Source organism: Fusarium subglutinans (assembly GCF_013396075.1).
Source record: "Fusarium subglutinans strain NRRL 66333 chromosome Unknown NRRL66333_c0000003, whole genome shotgun sequence".
Classification (NCBI taxonomy): Eukaryota; Fungi; Ascomycota; class Sordariomycetes; order Hypocreales; family Nectriaceae; genus Fusarium; species Fusarium subglutinans.
The window spans coordinates 471,250-494,060 of NW_023502066.1; the positions used below are offsets into that span (position 1 = coordinate 471,250).

At 48.6% G+C, this 22,811-nt stretch overlaps 8 protein-coding genes across 8 annotated transcripts; 5 read left to right on the forward strand and 3 right to left on the reverse strand.

Moving 5' to 3' along the window:
• Positions 1-171: 171 nt before the first annotated feature.
• Positions 172-3,267, forward strand: FSUBG_750 (glycosyltransferase family 31; the record flags this gene model as incomplete). Its single annotated transcript, XM_036685812.1, has 6 exons — positions 172-216; positions 270-287; positions 334-1,074; positions 1,635-2,200; positions 2,329-2,788; positions 2,836-3,267. The coding sequence occupies 6 exons, from the start codon at positions 172-174 to the stop codon at positions 3,265-3,267; spliced, it is 2,262 nt and encodes a 753-aa protein (XP_036543766.1).
• Positions 3,268-3,786: 519 nt separating this feature from the next.
• Positions 3,787-5,396, forward strand: FSUBG_751 (allantoate transport; the record flags this gene model as incomplete). The annotated part of the gene is made up of 3 exons (XM_036685823.1): positions 3,787-3,952; positions 3,997-5,188; positions 5,234-5,396. The coding sequence occupies 3 exons, from the start codon at positions 3,787-3,789 to the stop codon at positions 5,394-5,396; spliced, it is 1,521 nt and encodes a 506-aa protein (XP_036543767.1).
• Positions 5,397-5,698: 302 nt separating this feature from the next.
• Positions 5,699-6,846, reverse strand: FSUBG_752 (uncharacterized protein; the record flags this gene model as incomplete). Its single annotated transcript, XM_036685834.1, has 3 exons — positions 5,699-6,063; positions 6,112-6,615; positions 6,666-6,846. The coding sequence occupies 3 exons, from the start codon at positions 6,844-6,846 to the stop codon at positions 5,699-5,701; spliced, it is 1,050 nt and encodes a 349-aa protein (XP_036543768.1).
• A 3,663-nt stretch (positions 6,847-10,509) lies between these two features.
• FSUBG_753 (Expansin 2) lies at positions 10,510-11,509 on the forward strand (the record flags this gene model as incomplete). Its single annotated transcript, XM_036685845.1, has 2 exons — positions 10,510-11,052; positions 11,102-11,509. 2 exons carry the CDS (start codon positions 10,510-10,512, stop codon positions 11,507-11,509), a joined length of 951 nt encoding a protein of 316 aa, XP_036543769.1.
• Positions 11,510-13,434: 1,925 nt separating this feature from the next.
• On the forward strand, positions 13,435-15,176 carry FSUBG_754 (monosaccharide transporter; the record flags this gene model as incomplete). The annotated part of the gene is made up of 5 exons (XM_036685856.1): positions 13,435-13,459; positions 13,507-13,923; positions 13,971-14,340; positions 14,387-14,821; positions 14,879-15,176. The coding sequence occupies 5 exons, from the start codon at positions 13,435-13,437 to the stop codon at positions 15,174-15,176; spliced, it is 1,545 nt and encodes a 514-aa protein (XP_036543770.1).
• Positions 15,177-16,415: 1,239 nt separating this feature from the next.
• FSUBG_755 (uncharacterized protein) lies at positions 16,416-17,570 on the forward strand (the record flags this gene model as incomplete). The annotated part of the gene is made up of 1 exon (XM_036685867.1): positions 16,416-17,570. The coding sequence occupies one exon, from the start codon at positions 16,416-16,418 to the stop codon at positions 17,568-17,570; it is 1,155 nt and encodes a 384-aa protein (XP_036543771.1).
• Positions 17,571-18,563: 993 nt separating this feature from the next.
• On the reverse strand, positions 18,564-19,343 carry FSUBG_756 (Target of rapamycin complex 2 subunit AVO2; the record flags this gene model as incomplete). The annotated part of the gene is made up of 2 exons (XM_036685878.1): positions 18,564-19,272; positions 19,318-19,343. 2 exons carry the CDS (start codon positions 19,341-19,343, stop codon positions 18,564-18,566), a joined length of 735 nt encoding a protein of 244 aa, XP_036543772.1.
• Positions 19,344-20,882: 1,539 nt separating this feature from the next.
• FSUBG_757 (uncharacterized protein) lies at positions 20,883-21,959 on the reverse strand (the record flags this gene model as incomplete). The annotated part of the gene is made up of 3 exons (XM_036685888.1): positions 20,883-21,003; positions 21,053-21,637; positions 21,709-21,959. 3 exons carry the CDS (start codon positions 21,957-21,959, stop codon positions 20,883-20,885), a joined length of 957 nt encoding a protein of 318 aa, XP_036543773.1.
• Between the last annotated feature and the right edge of the window lie 852 nt (positions 21,960-22,811).

Sequence of the window (22,811 nt, forward strand, 5' to 3'; positions counted from 1 at the left end):
AATCCTGAAGTAATTGCTTTATCCATTGTGCTAATGCTAACTGTTAAGCATCTCCACCAAATTTAGCAGTGTACACTAACATCTTGGCGCGTCAATTTCGGCGTGCTCATCTCATGCAACCACCCTCTATCACCTTCGCGACACAACCACCAGGTTCTCTTCGGTGCGAAAATGGATGTTCCTGTCGCAGCCAATATTCTAGGCACACTCGGAGCTGTAAGTCCTCTTGTCTGTCCTGCTGAAAGCTGTGTGCTAACATACGTTGCTAGGTCTGTTGGTCAATCCAGGTTCGTCCTCTCAGCTGCGTCCAAGACCACCACTAATACTCAATAGCTGATCCCTCAAATCATCGTCAATTATCGAAGGCACAATGCAACGGGTCTTCAGCCATCGATGATGATGCTGTGGGCATGGGCAGGAGTGCCGCTGGGCGTGTACAACATCGTCAAAGAATTCAACGTCGCCTTACGAATACAGCCTCAGATCTTGACGCTTTTGAGTCTCGTAACTTGGATTCAGTGTTACTACTACGAACGAGTACAAAAGCTAATTCCGCTCGCACTTAATGAAGCTAATGAATGTCAGAAATGGAGTGTTTACCGCTCTCTGCTCGTTGTTCTCCCAATCGCAGTTGTGATGGGCGGTATCCAAGCAGGTCTCATCATCGCCCTTCGCATCGCAAAATCCCTCTCTTTAGAATGGCCTCTCATCCTCATGGCGTCTCTATCCGCAGCACTACTCGCAGCAGGCGTGCTAACACATTACTGGGACATCTGGAAGCACCGAACAGTCCGTGGTATATCATTTCTCTTTGTAGCCATTGACGCAGCAGGGGACGTGTTCTCACTTGTGTCCGTGTTCTTCCAAACTGAGCTTGATGTTCTCGGTATTGTGATCTATGCGACCGAGTTTGTTTTGTGGTGTGGTGTTTTTGCTTGTGGTGGGTATTATAACCTGTTGCCTTGGGTTAGGAAGAGGTTTGGGGGTGAGAGCAAGAGGGCTGAAGTTGAAGAGAGCGTAGGGGATAGAGTCATGATGAACGAGAATGTTTCTTCGAGTTCAGTGTTTAGGACGGTAAGTGGGAATGGAGAAGGCGTGAGGGCGAGGAATGCACATCGTGTTTCTCAAGATGTTGAGTGAGCATGGACGGGGGAAACGGTCAACCTCCCAACGATCGATTTACCTGACATAGAAGAAGGCCTCAAGATGTCTAATTAGAATATTGCAATTATTTCTAAAATTATCACCATAGAGCGAATTGCACTGCTCAAATTCATTACAGGACAAAGAGTTGTCCCTCGCTTTGTGTTGACGAGTTGAGAGTCATATCTTGCGCTTAGCAAGTTATTATAACCTCAACCACAAGCTTACAACTTGTCAATCGTCCCTCGTATTTCCTACTGTCAACTTAAAGTCTGGCGTTCCCAAGACTCGATTCCAGACTCATTCTAGAGCGTCCTGCTCCCGCGACAGGGGCATGCTTTTAGTGGACCTAGCCCCTTGAAAACGTCACCCTAAGACTATCCCGGCTTTCCACTTCCATCCATCCATTGGATCCCATCATGTCTCTTCCCGCGACAACCCAAACCAAAACAATCTTCACATCGTCATTTCTTAGCAAAACAGGGCCCTAGTGCCATGTTCGAGCTCCAGCTGCAATGCCTTCAAGCTGGTCCTCCTCCAGCCGGCGACTGATGCTCAATAAACGCTTCAGTCGCATGGCCATTGCTGGCCTCTGCACCGTCATCTTTCTCATTCTTGTCTTTTGGGGTGCTATCCATGGTAGCTATGGTGTATCTCAGTACTATTCTTTTTCGACGACGAGCTCTTTTCGACCCGTGTCCGTCGATCCCGAGGGTAAGACAATCCAAGACCTTTGCGCGACGTTCCCCAAGCATTTGCTACAGACGATACAACCTGTCTTGAAGATGGGCCATGCCGACACGAAAGAAAGGCTCGATGCTCAATTCGACAGTGTGAGCGCTTGCTTTGGAAAGGACGAGCTGCTGGTCTTCTCGGATCTCGACGAGTCGATACACGACCATCAAGCGATCGATGTCCTCGCCGACCTACCCGCCATTTACTACCACGACAACCCCGATTTCGTGAACTACATGTGGCAGAAGGAAATGCGGGCAAATGGCACCCTCGACGTGGACACGGAAGCGACAGCGCGCATCCAAGGTTGGAGGATGGACAAGTTCAAATTCCTCCCAATGATAGAGCGCGCATGGAAGATGAAGCCAAACAAAGACTTTTACTTCTTCTTCGAGACAGATACGCAAGTTTCCACACCCACGCAGCTTGACACGCCACTAACGGTTACAGTTACGTCTTCTGGGACAACGCCTTCCGCTTCCTCCAAACTTTCGACCCCGATGCGCCGTTATACATGGGCTCTCCCTCGCCGGGTACGCACGACGTGAAACAAGACATAAAGACATGGTTCGCAAACGGCGGGCCAGGCTTTGTTCTCAGTCGTGGTGCGATGAGGGCACTCCTCGTCCGTAAGACAACGCCCTACGGACAGTACGTCGAGCCGCCAGCAACGGAAAAGTGGCTTCCCATGCTTCGGGACGATTGCTGCGGTGACAGCGTTACGGGATGGGCGTTGTGGAACGTTAGTGTTCCGCTGAGAGGATACTGGCCGCTGTTCAACCCGCATCCTCTGCACAGTATTCCCTTCAGCGACAAGTATTGGTGCCAGCCTGTCATGACGCTACACAAGTCGTCGCCGAAGGACATGGTTGACGTTTGGCGGTGGGAGTTTGCGCAACGACAGCTCGGGGTAAGTTGAACACCGGTAAACTTTGTCTAACCTTCTAACTGTCATAGCGCCCGTTACTCTACTCTGACGTATGGAAGTTTCACCACCCCGGTGATCGCGAAGTTGCAGAGAATTGGGACAATGGCAAATGGGACTTCACAGTTGCGCCACCCGAAGCAAGAATCGACTCATTTGAAGCGTGTGGCAAGTACTGCAAGGACAGCAGCGATTGTCTACAGTATAATTGGCGAGGCCGCGACGAGAAAAAGTGTGTTACTTCAAAGTCCTTCCGAGTCGGCGAGCCGCGACAGCCCGAGAAGATCATCGAGCCTGAGGTCAAAGACGACAAGGGCAATGTTATACCACCACCGCCAGATCGCCAAGATCGATGGGTGGATTTTAAGTCAGGATGGCTGACTGAGAGGATTGCACAGTGGAGGTCGAATAGGAATTGTACAGAAGTGCAATGGGTTGGACCCAGTACTAAGAGAATCTTCTGATTTGATACCAGGGTCGTCGAATACTGCTAGCCAGGCGTTGGGGGGGTTAGGGCATCACAGGTTATAGAACATGCATTCCTAGATTAGCGATGGTGAGTCTTTTTGCTAGGCATACTTGTCATCATATCATGAATACAACACAGCATCTCCAAGCGAGGCGTCACTAAACGGGCCGTAGAGTGAAATCTCACCATTCATGGATCGACAAACCCCCACGAACCATTCATTAATCCCGGCTCACATCCGCAGGCCCAGAACACCAACTGAAAAAAAATCTAGTAGTTCACTTTAGCTCAATGAGCTACAAGGGTGTTGAAATGCAGCTGAGGCTTAAAACGGCTATCGATGGTGATGAAAAAATTGCCTCATTGAAGCTATGCATCATATGACATTTGATTTGCTTGGCTGCGGCTAAAAACACAGAGCGTACCTTATAGCCAATTCTTGGAGCTCGCAGCTAGTTTTTCCAGAACTCAATTGCTCATTGCAACCTCATGATATCTTCGCCACAAGAGCAAAATGGGAACAGAAAGTGAAGTAAATGCCGCGCAGGCGCCCCCGGTAGGAACAAGAGATGAAGCTATCGCCATCGTAGGCGAGGAGCAGCACTCAGTTGATCCCATCGTCGCGGCGCGCGCAGTTCGAAAGATTGACTTATTTCTCATCCCCGCCATGATCATAGGCTGTACGTTGTACCACATCCTTCTCAGACGATTCTAACATGTGTAGATGGTCTCGTATACTACGACAAAGCTATTCTTGGTTCAGCTGTTCTCTTCGGCATGACGACAGATTTACACCTCACTATTGTTGATGCATCGACGACACCGCCAACAGTCGATACCCGTCGCTTAAGCTGGGCGACGTCGCTGTTCTACTTTGGGATGCTGGCGGGTTTGTATCCCATGACATTCGCTCTTCAGAGATTCAACATCGGTCGTGTTCTCGGCGGCGTGGTCGTCGTGTGGGCTGCTATTTGCATGCTCACTGCTGCAGTAACGTCCTACCAGGGCTTATACGTCCAGCGATTCTTCCTCGGTTTTGTTGAGAGTATTATCCCCACTGGGTTCATGTGCATTGTCTCCGGGTACTATACGCAGTCTGAGCAGTCGCTGCGACAGAGTTGGTGGTTCTCGTCGACGGGACTGTTCACCATTATCGGCGGAGCGATGAACTATGGTTTTGCGCAGATTACGGGTGGGGGGTTGAAGAGATGGCAGTATATCTACCTCCTCGCTGGATCACTGACCTTTCTTTTTGGGCTATTCTGCTTCATCATGCCGAACTCCCCTGTGTCGGCTTGGTTCCTCACCTCTGAAGAGCGCTTCGCTGCTGTTGAGCGCTTGAGACACGGACAGACCGGCGTTCGCTGCACCAAGTTCAAAAGCTCTCAGGTCAAAGAAGCCATCCTCGACGTCAAGATCTGGCTCGTGGCACTTATGATGGCATCAGCATACACCGTCAACGGCGCCGTAAGCGGTTTCGGACCCCTCATCGTCTCAACATTTGGATGGAGCAGCCTGCACTCCATCCTGTTCCAATTCCCCCTCGGCGGACTGTGCTTCATTGTGATTCTCCTCACAGGCTGGCTAGGCTCCAAGTTCACCAACATCCGCATCTTCATGCTCATCTTTACATGTCTGCCTGTCATCGCAGGCTGTGCCATCATCTGGAAGAGCGAGTGGAGTTACCGCGCTGCTGCACCGGTGGTGGGATACTCGATAACAGGGTTTTTTGGAGGAACGGTGAGTCTGATAATCACTATTGGAATGTCGAATGTTGCGGGTCATACGAAGAAGAGTTTCATGGCTGCTACGATCTTTGTGGCGTATTGTGTAGGAAATATCGTTGGGCCACAGCTTGTTTGGAGTCAGACGAAGAAGGATCACTATCCTGCTCTTTGGTTGGGTTTAATCATCTGGTAAGTCTGGTTTAAATTGTTCTTGGTAATAACTAACTGTTTTAGTTACATCATTTGTATTTGTGCGTCGACTACGCTGTACTTTGTTCTGAGGAATGAGAACAAGAGGAGGGATGCCCTTGGGTTGGACGATGAGAGTGAGAGAGCAAAGCTGGCGTTTCAAGACTTGACTGATAAGGAGAACCCTTACTTTCGTTACGTTTACTGATAGTATGGCATCAATAGACAGGGATAGAGAAAAGTTGCGAGGGATCTGGATGGACAGTAATAACGACAGGAGTTGTTCAGATAAGCAGTCTTGAACAAATACTTAGCAACATGCAGCAGTGAAGACTGAACAGCCTGTCCATAAATCATGGCATATCATTAACTACCGACAAGGTACGGAGTATCTCATAAACAATCCCATTCCATCCCCTACTTTCGGGGGGTCTCATCGTTCCTGATCCCAAATCAACTCTCAAGTATGCATACCACAAACGACAATCTTTGTCTATTTGACCTCACTCTCTACAGCTTCGAGGGGGTCTCATTGTGGTTCTTGATCTCAACAATCAACTTTCCAGTGTTGATGCCCTTGTACAGGTCCACAAGAGCCTGCTCAGCAACCTTGAGACCACCACGAACAACAGTCTCCGTCTTCTTGAGCTTACCCTCGGCGATCCACTGAGCCAGCTCAGCGCGAGCAGCGGGGAAGTCCTTGACGTGGTCGAGGACGATGAAGCCCTGCATTCGGATGCGCATGGTGACGATCTGGGAGAATGCTCGGGGGCCCTGGGGCTTGGCGGCGTTGTACTGGCTGACGAGACCGCACTCGATGAAGCGGGCGTGTTCCTTGGCTCGCATGAGACACATATCGAGGATATCCCCACCAACTAAGATATGTTAGTTCTGTCATGCTTGAAGATTCGGGGGAGACTGACCATTGTCGTAGTAGACATCGATATAGTCCTTTGTCGCCTCAGCGAACTTTTCCTTAAAATCATCCGCCTTGTAGTTCAATGCAACATCGAAGCCCAGCTCCTCAGTGAGCCATTTGCACTTATCATCACCACCCGCAATACCCACAACCCTCGCACCCTTGAGCTTAGCGATCTGGCCCGCCACACTTCCAGTAGCACCAGCAGCACCCGAGACAACGACAAGCTCGCCAGGCTTAGGATCAGCGATCTTGGACATGCCAACCCAAGCAGTCAAGCTGGTCATGCCAAGAGCAGAAAGCATGTCCTTGGGGTCTTGGAGACCGGGGTACAAAGATGCAGGCTCGAAACGACCTTCGGGGAGGATGGCGAATTCGGTCCAACCTGTTAGGGCGGAGACGATGTCGCCTTCTTTGGCTTGCTTGCTCTTTGAGGCGAGGACGCGGCATGCGCATGAACCACGCATGGTTTGGCCGATTTGAACGGGGGGGAGATAAGATCGCATGTCTGGGGTTGTTAGTGGCGAGGAGAGGTTACTGAGAAGGGGGGAGATGTACCTCGCAGCCAGCCTCGCATGGCGGGGTCGAGGGATAGGTAGAGGGTCTCGACGAGGATTTGGCCATCTTGGAGATCAGCTGGTGTGGGAGCTGGAGATGTCTTTTGGGTGAAGGTTGTGCCGGGGATGATGTCTGTGGTGGGACGCTCGGCGAGCACGATGGAGAGGTTATCACGGGCCATTGTGAAATAGGTGTGATGGTGGTGTTGTTTACTTGGTGGAAGTAGGGTTGGTTTGTGTAAGGTGGTGTTGGTGTTGGTGTTGGTTGGTGCAAGGTGGTCGTGTTGTGGAATGTTGAGCAACAGGTTTGTGTCTCTCGATCTAACTTGGGTCAAAGTTGTAAGACAGTCGATCCTTCCGGCAGGTATTTATAGGTGACGTATTTGTATCTTTTTCACGATGATAAACACAAAGCGTATCACACACTTATTTTCGTCCACTGAATAAGTAAACAAGAGATCTAGTCAGTAGTTTGGGTCAGTCTCAACAATTCGGGGACTCACGCCTTTTAGTACCTCACTTTCACACTCACGTTGCTCTAAATAAACCACCTCACTTAGCTAGCACGCTCTCTTAGTGCGGGATGTCTTGTCTCTCTGGGGTTGTTATCTCCGTGAGGTTTAGAGCGGTGTCTGGGTCAGCTCTCCCACTGGCAGCTAAGAAAAAGCGCTAGGACGCGGGACGCTATTCCCATGAGGAGATATCCCCGTCAAGTGCAGAGTGTTTCGGCACCGGCGCCCTCGGGGATCGACCGGCGGTGGGGAACGCACCGGCCGCCAGAGAAAAAAAAGCTGGGGAGGTTGTGATTCAGCTCTGTCCATGTTGAGAAAACGTCTCCGGTCGTAAGCAATGCAGTGCCGAGGCTCGGACGCTTCGCCTTAGGGGGTAATTGGGGCCTGGATTGAAACTCAGCTTTGGATCCTGCGTGTCCAATGGTGCGTCACTATGGCATTTGCACTCTCCCAACTCCGTCTCTTGTTTTGTTCTGTCTTGGTAATCCCTCCGACGGACAGACAGAAGGCCTCGGTACCCGTCGGCGCCGTATTTGAAACTGCGTCCGGAGGGATTCGTAATACTAGACGTACGTGTATGTGCCTCATGTGATTAGTATTCGAAGACAGGTACCGGTAGAAATTACGTTTGTTTCAAGACGCAAGCCTCGGGACCCCGCTGGACGTTGGACCGAATTCCGAAAGGTTCTAACGATGGAGATCTTTTGAGGCTGTAGTATTAACGCTTCGCTTCGCTTCCGGACCCGATCTCTCGGCCGAAGTGACATGGATTGTTATCGCCAATCAATAGACAGACTCGGCAGTTGAGGGGACTATAATGCAGGTAATATCACAGCCAAGTCACGGTTGTGTATGTGTGGGTGGTTGTAAGCACTCTTTTCGTCCTTCTGGGGTCATCTCAAAGAGTCGACGTGGCCTTGCTTCATCTTGTAACGTCCGGGCCATGGTTCAATGTCAAGTTATTCTCCGATCTGATCTGCATTAAACGAGAGGCACATTCATGCATGATGTCATTCCGTTCGTCTTGCATTGCTTCAATTGCTGTCAATATTTGCATGTCTTCTACTATCGATACGTGATAAGAACCGAGGTTTGACCACTTTGGACTCTGTCTCTGAACATACTCAATTGACGTAGCCATAGTAAACGGATTTTAAAGTCTTCAAGTCCGCCTCAGCATTGAACCCTCAGCCACTCTCAGGCTTTAATTGCCGTTTACGGACACACGGCGTCTGAGGTTGCATTGCGTCCGCTCTGCAGCCGACTTCTCACCTCCAAGTACCGGTCACTTTTTTAAATACCTCCACAGAGCTCTAAAATGTGATCGGACATATAACCATTGTCAGGGCTTTGGAGCGGTCACAGAAACTCACCGTTCTAGTATCATGATGAGGCTGGCGTCTGCGAACCAGTCGAATACTACTCCACCGGGATGTCTCCAAGACTTGCGGGCACGATCCAGAGCTTATTTTAGCCCATAGACCGAAATAGGATGATTGAGCTGATTGGATTCTGTTCGGAGATGTCAAGGATGTAGGTGAGGAAGACTTACAAATATGTGCATTGGCTCATGAATAACTGGGTGAGCAACTGTACGGAACAAGATAGAGAACCTCTAGCGATCACACTTTCATCTCGAGTGTGTAAGTAATTTACTCGCATTCTGATGTCCCAAGATGATAGACTGCTTCATTCTGCGGCGCATCGTTGCCATATCGTGAGATGATCCCAATACATGAACCTATCACTTCCTTGTAGAGCTTGAATCACTACCAATTCATCTGCGATGCAATCAGAGCGCATCAGAACTGAGTCTGAACCTTGCCTGTCTCATGCCGGTGGTCTTGTCAGCTGTTGTATGGCCTTCAATTCTGCTGCCAAAGTCAAGATGGCCAGGGGACGACACTTCAAGGGCATGCGATAGCTTCAAAAGAAAGAGGCGAAGCTGATATCATTCTGCAAGCAACAGAGACAGTAACTGAGCAGGCGCGGTAAATTGATCAAGCTGCGCAAGAACCATGACAGCTTCACTCACAAGGATCTCCTTGCTGCAGCGAAGAAAAAGCACACTCGCAATAACTTTTCGGGTGATAGAATAACTATCGATTTCCTTTTGGTACCTAGTCTAATTTCATCAACAAAGTGTTCAAATGTCTCGGTTATGTCAATTGACGAGCCGCGCTCTGGTCCCGGGTAGGCAGCTTCAACACCAGCAAGACTCAATTCACCTTATGTCGCGATTCATCAATAAGACTGACCGTCATGACTCGGTGAGGTATGGACAAGATTTCACTCAATAGAAGAGATTTTTGTTTTATTACAACAGGTTAATCGCAGCGTATGCGTGAACGAGTGCTGACGTACCCCAGCAGAAACAGTTTCAGTCTTGGCGTTTCAACGAGTTCTGCTACACTCGACGTTTTACCCGCCCAAATAACAAACCTTCCCACCCCTGGAGGTACCAGAAGGGTTCAAGACTCTAAACAAAGAAAACAACCTCAGAAAAGACTTCAGTAGTCTGGTCTCGTGATATTCTAAACTTATATAGATGTACAGCTTATCGACGAGTTCAAGTCTTGAGATCCTTTTGTCTGAAGCAGAAACAAATGCCGATGAGTTTCAGAATTGGTAGCGTCAATCAAGCAACCGGCTCCCGATCACGATGTAACTCCACGATCTCCCATCTCAGACACACAAACTAACTCGCGCAAACCATCCAATAACAGCTCATACCAGCTCTCGAACAATTCTTCCGTTAAATTTCTCCGTCTCCCACCACCGCATGAAACTCTAATCTGTCGATATACCCACCAAATCACCACCACCTTCACCACCACCATCTAATCTCTCGGTTCGATCGGGCCATTCCAAACGGGCCATCGCACCAATCGAGTTTGGCTCGACCGTTTTCCATCATGTCGCCCCCCGGCCGTTGGCGTGGTCATCCCTGTAAGTACCCCCGGCTGCGAAATTAGAGGGATCGTGAAAGCGTGTGTCAGCCCTACCGAGGGAGGCTTCTAGACCTGTTTGTCACCAGAGGCGTTCATTTCATGCTGCAGGAGTGAGATTGGATGATGTGCCGGGGATCCGATTAGTTTGATTGTAGGATGCTAGATAATAAGTAAGCTCGTTCTCCCTCTTCGATTTGGTGTTGTTACCTTTGACACTTTCTCTCATTCAGTCACTCATTTTCGTACCGAGAATCTAGACGATTCGATTCATTCATTCCTTTCAAGTACATTCACTCTTTTTGTATCAAATCTCGTTCTTGGCAAGTCCCAAGACAATCACTTGGCATCTCTTCAACATCTGAAACTTGTTTTGCCGATCACCATGAAGTTCTTCCTCCCCATTCTCCTCGCAGCTCCCGCTGTCATGGGTCGAGCCTGCAAGGTCCGACACTCGCACTCTTCTGCGGTTGAGGCCGTCCATACTCAGTACCCTGTTCCCGAGCCTGTCATTTCCCAGACCCCCCAGGTTGTTAGCCAGAAGTCTTCTCCCGTCGAGGTCAAGACTACAGCTTCCAAGCCCAAGACCACCAAGCCGAAGAAGGTCTCAAAGCCCAAGGCCTCCAAGCCAAAGGCTTCTAAGCCTAAGTCTACCACTACCAAGACTACCAAGCCCAGTACTCCCAAGACTTCTACACCCAAGGCCACCTCCACCTCCAAGTCTACACCTCTTGGAAACGGTGCCTCCGTCTCTGGATCTTCCACCTTTTACGGCGGTAACCTTGCTGGTGGAAACTGCATGTTCTCAACCTACACTCTCCCCTCTGGCATCCTCGGAACTGCCTTCTCTGGCCAGAAGTGGGACAACGCTGCCAACTGCGGTGCCTGTATCGAAGTCACCGGTCCTTCAGGCACCATCAAGGCCATGGTAAGCTCTCCCCACACACCACCCATAACCACTAGACTGACTCCATCAGATCGTCGACAAGTGTCCCGAATGTGACCCCGGCCATCTCGATCTCTTCCCCGACGCCTTCAAAGCCGTCGGCGGCACAGACGGCATCGTCAAGACCTCGTACAAATTCGTCGAATGCGGCATCACCAGCCCCCTCGTGCTTCACAACAAGGAGGGCACTTCCGCCAACTGGTTCTCCATCCAGGTCGTCAACGCCAACGAGCCCGTCAAGAGCGTGCAGGTTTCCACTGACGGCGGTAGCACCTGGAAGAGCACTGAGCGCAAAGACTACAACTTCTTCGAGAACCCAGCTGGCTTTGGAAAGACCTCTGTTGATGTCAAGGTTACTAGCAGTACTGGAAAGAGCGTTGTTGTCAAGAACGTTGGCGTTACTGCTGGAGCTCAGTACAAGGCTAGCTCTAACTTTTAAGCTGGTAGTGTAGGCGTCGGGTGTTGAGCTGGCGAGAGTTGTGTATCGGAATTATGTGGTGCGTTCATGTGCTGGAGGATTTTGGCGGCAAGTGTAGTTGGGTAGCTGGCTGCTTTGACCGGGAACTTGTTGATGAGATGCTTCAGCACTGGAGGACCATGTTACTGAATTATGATGTGAGATGGGAGTATAGTTTCTTCTTCAAGTACATATTAGACATGAGGAGTACACCCAAAGGATTGAATCGGGGTGCTAAAATAATCGGGTCTAAAGGTATCATCAAGTTTATCTAAATCTTTTTATTACTTAGGATAGAGGTCCCAAGTTTGCCTCCCCTTACGAGCTAACGGTGCGATTCTATGGGTGGCGGCGGGTAGAACATGATTTATCACAGAGGATGTTCTGATCGACCTTTAGAGAATACTTACTGACGGTAAGCGAAGATGGTATACCGTTGGCTCGAATGTGAGAGTACCAAGACACAGGTTTCGTGAACGTTGGCCGAGACCTTCAGATCATTACCGTTCTCGTCTGCACTATCAATTTATCCGTCTTGGGGTGAACATCCGACTTGGCAAATGGGCTTATTCAAATGACAATTCCACGGTCTTCGCGTAAAACCTGCTTCGGCATAATAAATGGTTAGCATCGGATCATGTTTGGCGGGATACAAGAGCTCTGGTATCAGAACAAGGATTCTAATGACTTTTAAACAAAGGCCACTGGCTAAAAAGTCAACAAGTGTAAAACAGTAAGTGTCTGAACCCTCTCGTCTCTCGTATCCTGGGCCTTCAATTACCCCGAATAATTGGGGAATTTGGGGAAGATTCGGGGAAGGGAGACAAAGTTTGGGCCCTTTCCCCACACGCAGCCGCTGACGACATAGCCGAACGGTTCCAAGATAACAGCTTCAACGACAATTTCCCGCCTTTTCGACGCCCAGAGCCCCAGAGACTTTTAATTAGGCAAAATAGAAATAAACATGATTCGACCAGTAACAACAATACCCAAGAATGCAACCAGGAGCAGTGGAGCCGCAACATGGCCTCGAAATCAGGCACACACACAAAACGCAGTGACGATCATTGCTTTGCGACACCTACAACAGAACAACATGCGCTCCAATCAGGCTCAGCCAAGACTTCTAGAGTCTTTCGAGAAATCGTATCTCGGATGTCAACTCTGCACGGTTATGGCGCTGTTGGAGTACCCCAATGTGACATACTGACAGGGGTTCCCATGTTGATTTTTCGATGATATCATTTCTTGGAACGTCTGTTCGCGGAGCCGCTCGTATTTTCGCTGAGGTACAGTATCGAATCTTGCACTCACGCGGTATTGTAAGTGACCAAAAGACTGCTCATAGTGACTGCATCGCCGTGGAGAAGGGAAAGTGAAGTTGTTGTAATGTGAGAGATCACGACGTGAAGCCTGAAATGCATCGTGATTCACTCTTGAAAGCAATAGTCAAAATTTAGGATCGTATAATGTGAAGCGAGATATTCCACTTTTCATCAAAGCAAGGCCAAGCTCACAAGGCAAGTAAAGGAAGGAAAGAAAACTGAGGACCTTGACCCTAAGTGATGAAAATATTTAGGTAAACCTAGCCTAAGTTTAGACGACTCTTTAGCGAGCTTATTTTAACACTTGATATCAAGGTCTAGTGTTTTCTTCCTCCCTGAGGCCAAGCCAAGCCCACCGACGCTATCACCCACACAGCGACGATCACCCCGTGGGCAAAACTCCACGAGTGCATGACGTTGAGCGGGCCACCATCACATCGCAAACCCTCACTCGCGCGCTTCGAAGCCTTCCCCACGCCATCCCTGACGATGCTCTCGAGGGCATTCTTATATAAAGAACAGCTTCAGCCCGACTGACGACTCTACCGTTCAAGAGACTGTAGCTCATTCACATCATCCATCATGTATAGGATCTGGAACATCTACGGTACAGTTACTTCTCCTTCGAGGGGGTTCCATGGCTAACGGCAACAGCACTCGCTGCCATTGGCACGATCGGCGGCATGCTATTCGGTTTCGACATCAGCTCCATGAGCGCCTGGATCGGCTCCCACCAGTACCTCGACTATTTCAACAGCCCAGGCTCAACCGAGCAGGGCGGCATCACAGCCTCCATGTCAGCAGGATCATTTGTAGGCGCCCTCGCCGCAGGAGGTATCGCCGATAAACTCGGTCGACGCAAGGCTCTCATGATCGCTTGTCTGTTCTGGATCGCCGGCGCTGTTCTTCAGTGTTCTGCTCAGAATGTGGCACATCTCATTGTTGGCCGTGTTGTTAGTGGTGTGGCTGTTGGTATTACGAGTTCACAGGTCCTTGTGTACCTTGCTGAGCTTGCGCCTTCGGATATCCGAGGGAGAATTGTTGGAATTCAGCAGTGGTCTATTGAGTGGGGTGAGTTCGACAACGCTCTCCTGTAAATCTTCTGCTAATGGCATCAGGTATCTTGATCATGTATCTCATCTCTTACGGATGCTCGGTTGGAGTTAATGGACCAGCTGCATTTCGCATCGCATGGGGAATCCAAGCCATTCCTGGCTTCATCCTGCTCGCCGGCCTGTTCTTCTTCCCCGAGTCACCTCGATGGCTTGCTCAGCACGATCGTTGGGAAGAGGCGCATTACAATCTTGCCCATCTCCACGCTGGCGGCGATCTCGATAGTCCTGTTGTGATCGCTGAGATGGAAGAGGTCCGCGAAGCTGTACGTATCGCCCGTGAGTCTAAGGATATCGGCTATCTTGGCCTCTTTGCGCCTGGAGTCTGGAAACGTACCGTCGTTGGCGTGAGTGTTCAGATCTGGCAGCAACTTCTGTAAGTGTGCCCCGAAACCCGTGAGAATAGCTGCTAATATGATCAGGGGCGGAAACGTTATGCTCTACTATCTCGTCTACATCTTCAACATGGCTGGAATGACTGGAAATACCGCTCTTACATCCTCCATCATTCAATACGTCATCTTCCTTGTAACAACCGGCATTGTTCTTCCTTACATCGATCGTCTTGGCCGCCGACCACTCCTCATCAGTGGAGCCTTGATCTGCGGTGTCCTTCACTTCACCAGCGGAGCAGTCATGGCTGTTCACGGCTACCCTGTCGATGGTATCGAAGGCAACGACATCTTGACTTGGGCCATTTCAGGAGCCCCCGCCAAAGCAGTCATCGCCCTGGCATACATCTTTGTCGGCGTCTACGGTCTTACCTGGGCACCCGTTGCATGGATCTACGCCAGTGAGGTCTTCCCCTTGAAGTACCGAGCCAAGGGTGTTGGCCTCGCCGCCTCTGGTAACTGGATGTAAGTCACTCCCCCAACTACCAGACCAGTTACGTGTACTGACATATGAACTCACAGCTTCAACTTGGCACTCGCCTTCTTTGTCCCACCATCGTTCACCAACATCCAGTGGCAGACATACATGATCTTCGGAACATTCTGTATTGCCATGACTTTCCACGCTTTCTTCACTTATCCCGAGACAGCACGCAAAACCCTCGAGGAAGTGGATGTTTTGTTTGAGAGTAACGTTCCTGCTTGGCGAAGTGCAAAGGCTGGTGGTGGGTTTGACGACAAGGTTCAGGAGGCGAAGCGAACTGGTGGTATGAAGGGGGAGCTTGACGGGAGGGAGGTTACTCACGCTGAGACTGCGTAACGTTCATGTTGATGATTTGTTATAGCGTAGTGTTTGAGTTGAAAGTTTGGACAAAAACGCGTATCCATGATAGGGTGTTGTAATGTGTGCTACTAAACTTGCCATGCAGGTGTCCGCTTGAACTCTGTTAGATGACTGGTCTTGCTTATCCACTGCTTGGCCAGTCCCGCCCAAGTGTTATACAACCGGGTTTCTGGACACCGATAGTGATCCCGAGTAGCCACCAGGCGCATGGTCTTCGCATTATCCCATGCACCGAACACCGCACCTATTTGTCACTCTGTCGGGATTATCTTGGTGATATCCAATGATGGCCTGCCCTAACCAAGCGAGCTACTCGCCTTTGTTCAACCTTGTGTAACGGTCCATGCTCGCAAAAGTGTCTCCATTTCAGTGATGCTCAATGACTGAAGCGATATCTTCGTTAAATGTGTTCCACAAACCTCCGGGATAGGCATTCTCACGTCCCGTAAAACACTTACATCAGGCCGTAGTATGACACATATCCTAAATAAAGATGGTCCGCATCGGAGATATACACGGAACCTGGGGTTAGACTTAATTTCTTGGCCCTGTTTACCCCGCAATTTGTGAGAACAGTGTGCATCCGGCGGGTATAGTAGTGTCACATCTATATGTAATATTGCACCAAATTTAGAGTTTTGTTTCGGTTCGTTTAGCCGTGAAGTGATTGACCTTGATTTAAGCAATGTTCAACACTCTACAGTGAGTCACTGGCCATGAAGCTTGATTTCCTATCAGGTGCATTTCTCGGTGTGACAACCAAAGCTTGATTTGTAACTAAGGTACCTAGTAGGTAGGTATCTTACCTGCCTACCTTCCTTACCTGGGTACCTACCTATTCACGTTACTATATTCGTGGTTGCTCCTACCTTGACTGCTTCATCCACGCCCTGAGAAATCCTTCACTGTTACCTCTCCCTTACTGTTGACGGTTTCTTTGAAGCTCTGTTACTTTGAACTCTCACGAAGACATCTTTTTGCGTTTCTCGCAGCACACCTTCAAACTTTGCGTGCTCCCGACCTGCAACTCTTACTGCCTTTGAGTTCCTGAGCCCTATTTTGTCAAACTCTCTCATGCCACAATCTGAGAACACTCGAGGTATAAAAAACATGGCCCTCCCCTTCCACTTGAATCGTGCTAAACTTCTCTTCCTGTACATCAGAGTCCTCACCCTTTCTATACTCTTTCACGTCTTACAGGAGTCAATAGCCAGAATGCCGCGACCCAAAACCGACCAGGAGATCCAGCAGGGCTGGGGTGACTTGCAATGGAGATTCATGAACTGGTACGAAGCCAGTAGGAATGACATCCTTCGATGCTCTGAGCCGGGCGCTGATTGGAACGCACTCAGCCAGTTGGTCGCCAAGGCTTTCCCCGATAAAGAGCATCAAAAGGCTTTCCGTGTCTGGTCCGACGAGTGGTGGGGCCGTGACTTTGTGAGGATGACATCTAGGATAAAACCTGAGGAATTTATTGATCAAGTTATGGCGACTAATTTCCTGGATGCCCAATCGACCAGCGACCTTCTGAAGACCATCGCCTTATACAATACGCCTTGGGTCCCTATTGGTCGGTCTCAGTACGGGGATGTTGAAACCTTTTACGCGTTCAGGCCCCAGGTTGACTATCTTGAACCCGATCACGTGGAGCCTAGTTCAGAGGTCCTTGGCAACTACAGTCTCACCATGAAGCTTAAGTCTAAGACTCGTGCTGCGTCCGGTCTCACGCCTGCTTCAACCTCGAGCAGCGTGTTCAATCCCAGCACCAGGTCAATTTCTGCTGGCGAATACGCCTTTTCACGCCCACGCTCTTCTACCGCTTCTACTATGTCCCTCGGCAAAGAGAATCTCGAAAAGGCTCCTGATAAAGATGAGTATCTTGTATTCGCTCAGATCGGAACTCTCCACGTTTATGGTGGAGTATGCAAAGACGCAGGTCCGAAGAACATTCACATCATCAACCAAGGCCCCTGGTGGTCAAACGGATTTGCCGTTGTTGTTGAGCTCGATAAGAAAGGCGGACTTGGAGCAGTCTACGTCGTTTATAACGATTCTCTTTTGGAGGGCAAGGAAGAGGAAGAGGGAGAGGAAGAGGAGTATGCGGAGTATGCCGGTCCAAGTGAAGAGGAGATCACGGACACGGAAGGAATAGCCGCAAACCATGAGCCTGGAAAGCTTCACCCTGAGTGCAACCAGAAGTTCAAGGTGGCCAAGATTGCGGATTCAATGAAGCGCCTTGGCGATCTTCAAACCAAGTTCATCTTCGAGGAAATCTCCAAGGATAAACACCCAATCCATTCCACAAAGATCGTGACGGACAAGGTGCTTGGGCAGTTCATCCTTCATGCCAAAGCTCCAACGCAATCCTAGAAGGGTGCGACCAGGAGCAGCAAGAAGTTTGGAAGTCTCAAGCGCCGGCAGCTTCTTGGCCAAAACATGTGAGAAAGGTTAATGGCAATGTATGTTCAAAGCATCTCAGATTGGTGGATGGACGGACACAAGCATTTCACTCTTTTGTCTTGCTTAGTACTTGAGCAGGGATCAGCCTATGAAAACAAAAGTTAAACACTAAAGCATCAACTTTATCTTTGTTTCTTAATAAATATATATTCTTCGCAGTAACCAAAGCTCAGTTCTCATCCATAAAGTGCTTGCAACTTGGAGTCCTTATAATACCTATGTATACTGTGGTTATCGCTGTTGAGACTGGTCTCTGGTTGTTTTTGACATTGCCCCTGGAAGTCACAGTAAACAGGATGCTATTACCGTTATTACAGTGGGAAATGTCCAGTTGAAGTCTGAGGCCTACTTCGTTAGTCTTGTTTCTTCTCTCTAGACCTATTCGCTAGGTTTCAAAAAGCCCTAGGTAGTAGGTTACAATTCGTGCTATTGTCAAGCAAGGGATCTGACTGTTAATCCTCCGCAAATCATGAAAGAACGCGGGAAATAAGGCCAGAAAAAGCACATAATCTTAATATATAAAGAAAATATTCTATTATTCTTTAGAGCTAGCTTTATAGCTTAAAAATATATTAAAATTTATACTAACTTATTTTTATATAATATTATTTAAATAAAGTAATAGCTAGTTATAAATAATATATAATAAAAGCTAAAAGTAATTTATATATATAATTTAAGTTAATTTAGATTATCCTTATAATGCTTTCCTAAGTATTATAAACTAATATAATTTATAAAACATAGCGAAAAATATTTAATCAGTGTTAAAGAAATGATTGGATGTGTGAAGCCGGTTCTGCTGGCGTCGATGTCGCCATCACGCCATGAGATCTAATGCACATCAGGCGGCATGGTAGAAAAAGCTGTATTCTGGAAGATTCGGCAACAACTCTGCCAGAATCAGTCTTCATCGCTTGTGGCCTCAACGACTCGAACTCCGCCTCCCTTCTTAGCCGACTCAATCTCCCTCTTTTGTTGCTGCTGCTGTCTCTTCCCAACCTCATTCACCAAACCCTTCAGATAGACTTCGGCCTGAACAGTAGCGCTGTACGCAGCTGGTGTCCAGTTCCAGATGTTGCGTTTATGTATATCCGCGCCCGCCGCCAGCAGCGTTCGCAGCACCAACAGGTTTCCGTTCCCGCTCGCAAAATGCAATGCCGTATTTCCTTCCACGTCCGCACGGCGGACGGCGTCGTAAGGTCCTCCTGGGACAAAGGTAAGGAGGAGTTGAACAATAGTATCGTGTCCGCCAAGGCTAGCTTCCATCACGGCGTCACGGCCTCGAATGTCGCGGCGAAGAATACATGTTTTGTCGTGTTCGCAGAGGAGTTGCACAACCTCGGTATGGCCACCGGCTGAGGCGAGCATCAGTGCAGTTTGATGTGTCTCGTTGAGTGCAGGGACTGGATCGTCGTGGCCGAGCTGCAGGAGTACTTCGCAGACTTCGCGGTGTCCGAGAGAGGCTGCTAAGTGCATGTTCGAATTGGAGAGGCCGGATGGTGAAGAATCGGGATTGAGGAGAAGATTAGGATGTGTCTTGAGAATTCGGCGGAGGAGAGTTGCATCATTGGCATGAATTGCCCGACGAATGCGAATAGAAGGTTCAATCCTGTTGATTGTTAGTCCTGGGCATGATGATCTCGAGTGGGCGCACTCACATGACGGAGGGTGACTAGTCATGACGGTTGCGATTGGAGGCCAAGAATCATGCCGCGCAATCGCGAGAAAACGAAAGCCCAATAGAACAAAAGAAACGAAAGGTACTTTGCAGGCTGAAAATAGATAATGTTAAGGACGCGTTAGAGAAAGGAAAAGCTAAATGAGGCCGTCGTTGAAGTAATGCAATCAATGAAAGAGGGGAAGAGAGGGAATGGAAGCAAGGCAAGCAACAGAGTTGCCGAAGGTTGACGATAAGATTCCAAGAAAGCTTAACTCGATCCCGCTTGCAGCAAGCAGCTCCTCATGAAACAGGCGGCGCGGACCCCACACTGCGCTGACATCCACTAACCTCAGTTAGCCTACCCGCTGTTTGTTACACGAGCCCAAGAGATCTCGAAAGAGGTGCAAACAAGCAGCTTGCAATAAGTAATTTTACTTGGGTTTACTTGGATTCGAGATATAAGACAGCAAATGACCTGCTTGTCACATCACGAAGGTATTGGTCATCATGGTCTGTTATTTGGTATCATGAAACCGTTGAAGCTCACTCGAGACCCACTATTTCAAGCGCTGTCATGGTCTTTGGCCTGTGACGATGGAGCTTCATTGACATCAGATTTACCCTGTATTGAGACGACTCCCGTTTCTTTATATGGCATTGCATCAAACCAATTTGCTCACCAGAGTTCTGTTGGTATTCTACAGAGATGCTCTTGAAATACTCAGTGAGGCATATTTGTAATCTTTTCTCTTTGGGCAATCTTTCCCAGTCTAATCGCCCAGACCCTTGAGTCAAAGGGATACCACTAGGTTGAGCCAAGGTTTGTCTCAGTGGATGGATTGTCTGTTCCTCTGAGACAAGCAACACAAGAATTTAGTGGCCAACTCAATGAATAGTCACGGTCCGCCCTACTAAAAATCTTACCCCTTCCACAGTCTGACAACGACTCAACAACAGCACACCAATACCTGACGATAGATATCAGCACAATCTCATCTCATCAATATAATATCACTTTCTGGCTACCAACCTCAACACACGGGCTTGATCACCCGGCGAAGCACGCCCGGTTAGCTCAATCGGTAGAGCGTGAGACTCTTAAGAGTTCACAATCTCAAGGTTGCGGGTTCGACCCCCGCATCGGGCTGTTCCTACAAATTACATATTCATGATTGAGATGTGCTTTCTTTTTTGCGATTTTTGTCAATTCTTCCTTGAGTGTCAATTGGTGATGGCAGTGTAGATGCTCCCAGTGCCTTGAGATGGCTTTTATTCAATAGCCTTGGGGGGCAAGGTAACAACGGACCTTGATCTGGGGTGCTAAATAAACTTAGTAAAAGTTATTCTAAACTCAGTAAAAGTCATCCTAAACTTAGGATAGTTATATAAAATAAATCCTTGTATTATTCAGGATTGAGGTCCTGAGTTTTCTTTCATTTACCAGTTAGAATAAGTATGTTTATTAAAGTATAAATATAATTTATATTATTAAGATCTAGTAAGATCTAAATAATTCCCTTCCTTTATTATTACTTAATGAAAAACCCGATAGAAACCGCCTAGTTCAGCTCATGAGCTTTCTTGATGGCCTTGTTCTTGCCTGTGTCCAATACAACAGCAGGGTCCTCCTCATCACCCTTCCTAGAGACCTCATTGCCATTCTTCGTCGTAATTGTCGTACTGCACTCAATGTTAATAACTCATATCATAAATGATTAAGGACACTCACTCTTCAGCCTTGACATCCAAGACTTTACCCTTGGGCTGTCCTTGTCCCCAGTTCCAGCTCACAGTCTCCCCCTTCTTGGGTCCTTTCTTTGCGCCAGAGTCATCGCCGCCCTCATCATCATCTTGTTCCTCTTCAGCATCTTCATCCTTCTTTGATGATCCATTGGACTTCTTGGATTGGCCATTGGACTGTTTCCTCTGTCCCTGCTTCTTCTTACCGTCTTCTTCTTCCTCCTCCTCCTCCTCCTCCTCCTCCTCCTCCTCCTCTTCATCGTTGGACTTTGTAGACTCCCCCTTGCGAGTCTCACGTTTCTTGTTGGAGCCGGTCTGGCTTCGGGTGGCCCGTCGCTTCTCGCCGGTTTGCTTATCATCATCATCACCTTCTCCTTCCTCGGCTTCCTCATCGTTGTCGTTCTCTTCGTCTTTGTCCTCTTTCTCTTCCTTCTTCTCACTGCCATTCTCCTTGCCTTGAGCCTTGAGGAAGTCGTGACCCCAGTTCTTTAGCGAAGCGTAGGACTTGGTCTTCTTGACCTCCTCGGGGGACTTGTCGTTGTTGGCCTTGGTCTCTTGGGCGAGATGTCGTTTGCTGCATACTATTAGCATCCAATTGACTGGCAGATTATCTGATATCAGTCGAAATCAGCGTGAGAGACTTACCAGTAGGAAACGACCTTGCGCATGTGCTGGACTTGCTCATCGGTGTACTTCCCAGGTTCCTTCTTGGGGTTCCCCTTCAGGATCTCAACAATCTTACGACCGCTGTCATGTCCGACAGTCTCGCCATTCTCATCCTCCTTTGGCCAGCCAGCGCTGTTGGAATCATCCGACTTGAGCCACTTCTCGAGCTCCGAGGCCGTCATGTTGACGACCTCGTTGAACTCTTGGATAACTTCATCGTTGCCCTTCATGATTGCTGTTTTGTTTACGGCTTGAGATTAAAAAATGTTTGATGTCGAGAGAATTGAGTAAATACGATCAATTGATGAGAAAAGTACGGTTCTGTCTAACCCATTACCCAGGTTTTGTAACCATTGTTATTGCTTTTGGTCTCAGCCGTGTCGTCATTCCAGCCATCTCTTAATCGTAGCGTCATAGAAAAAAAAGGTACACAATGCGTCGCAAGTAGCTTACGGTGATCGACTCAGCTTAATCAAAGTAAATTGACTCTGACGTTTAAGTGCGTGCATGGTCTCAGCTGAACAAGGTTGGATCGATCTGATGCGGTCGTCCAAGTACGCGATCCGATCTGTTGAATGAGCGCATCATTTCCGGCGATCGATGGTCGATTGGCTGGGAAGTGGGCCAGGAACAGGAGCGAGAGGGATCGTTTTTGGTCAAGGTTGGTAGGGCTCAATTAGACTAAGGGGAATAATGATCATGGGAGGGAGCGGAAGGGATGCGTGTTGGATAATTGGTAGTTTTTGGTGCTCTTGTTGGACTGCATAGAGCCATAGAATGAATCGAGCTGCAAGGCATCTTGATGACTCACAATATTCCGAGTCACCACATGTATAATGATCAGATTATCAATACTCAATTTCTATCATCATGGTTCAAATCAAACAATTGCCCTTAAATAATATGTATATCATGATGCTAATGCTGAAGCAGCATGGCCCTGGCCTGAGTTTTAATTGAATCGTAAGGTGAAGGAAGAAAACAACAATCCTTGACTGAGCCCCAATCGGTGCCTGTCAGCCTCATAACCAAGCGGAATCCAATCAATACAATTGGAGATCTTGTACAGGCCACAGTCTCTT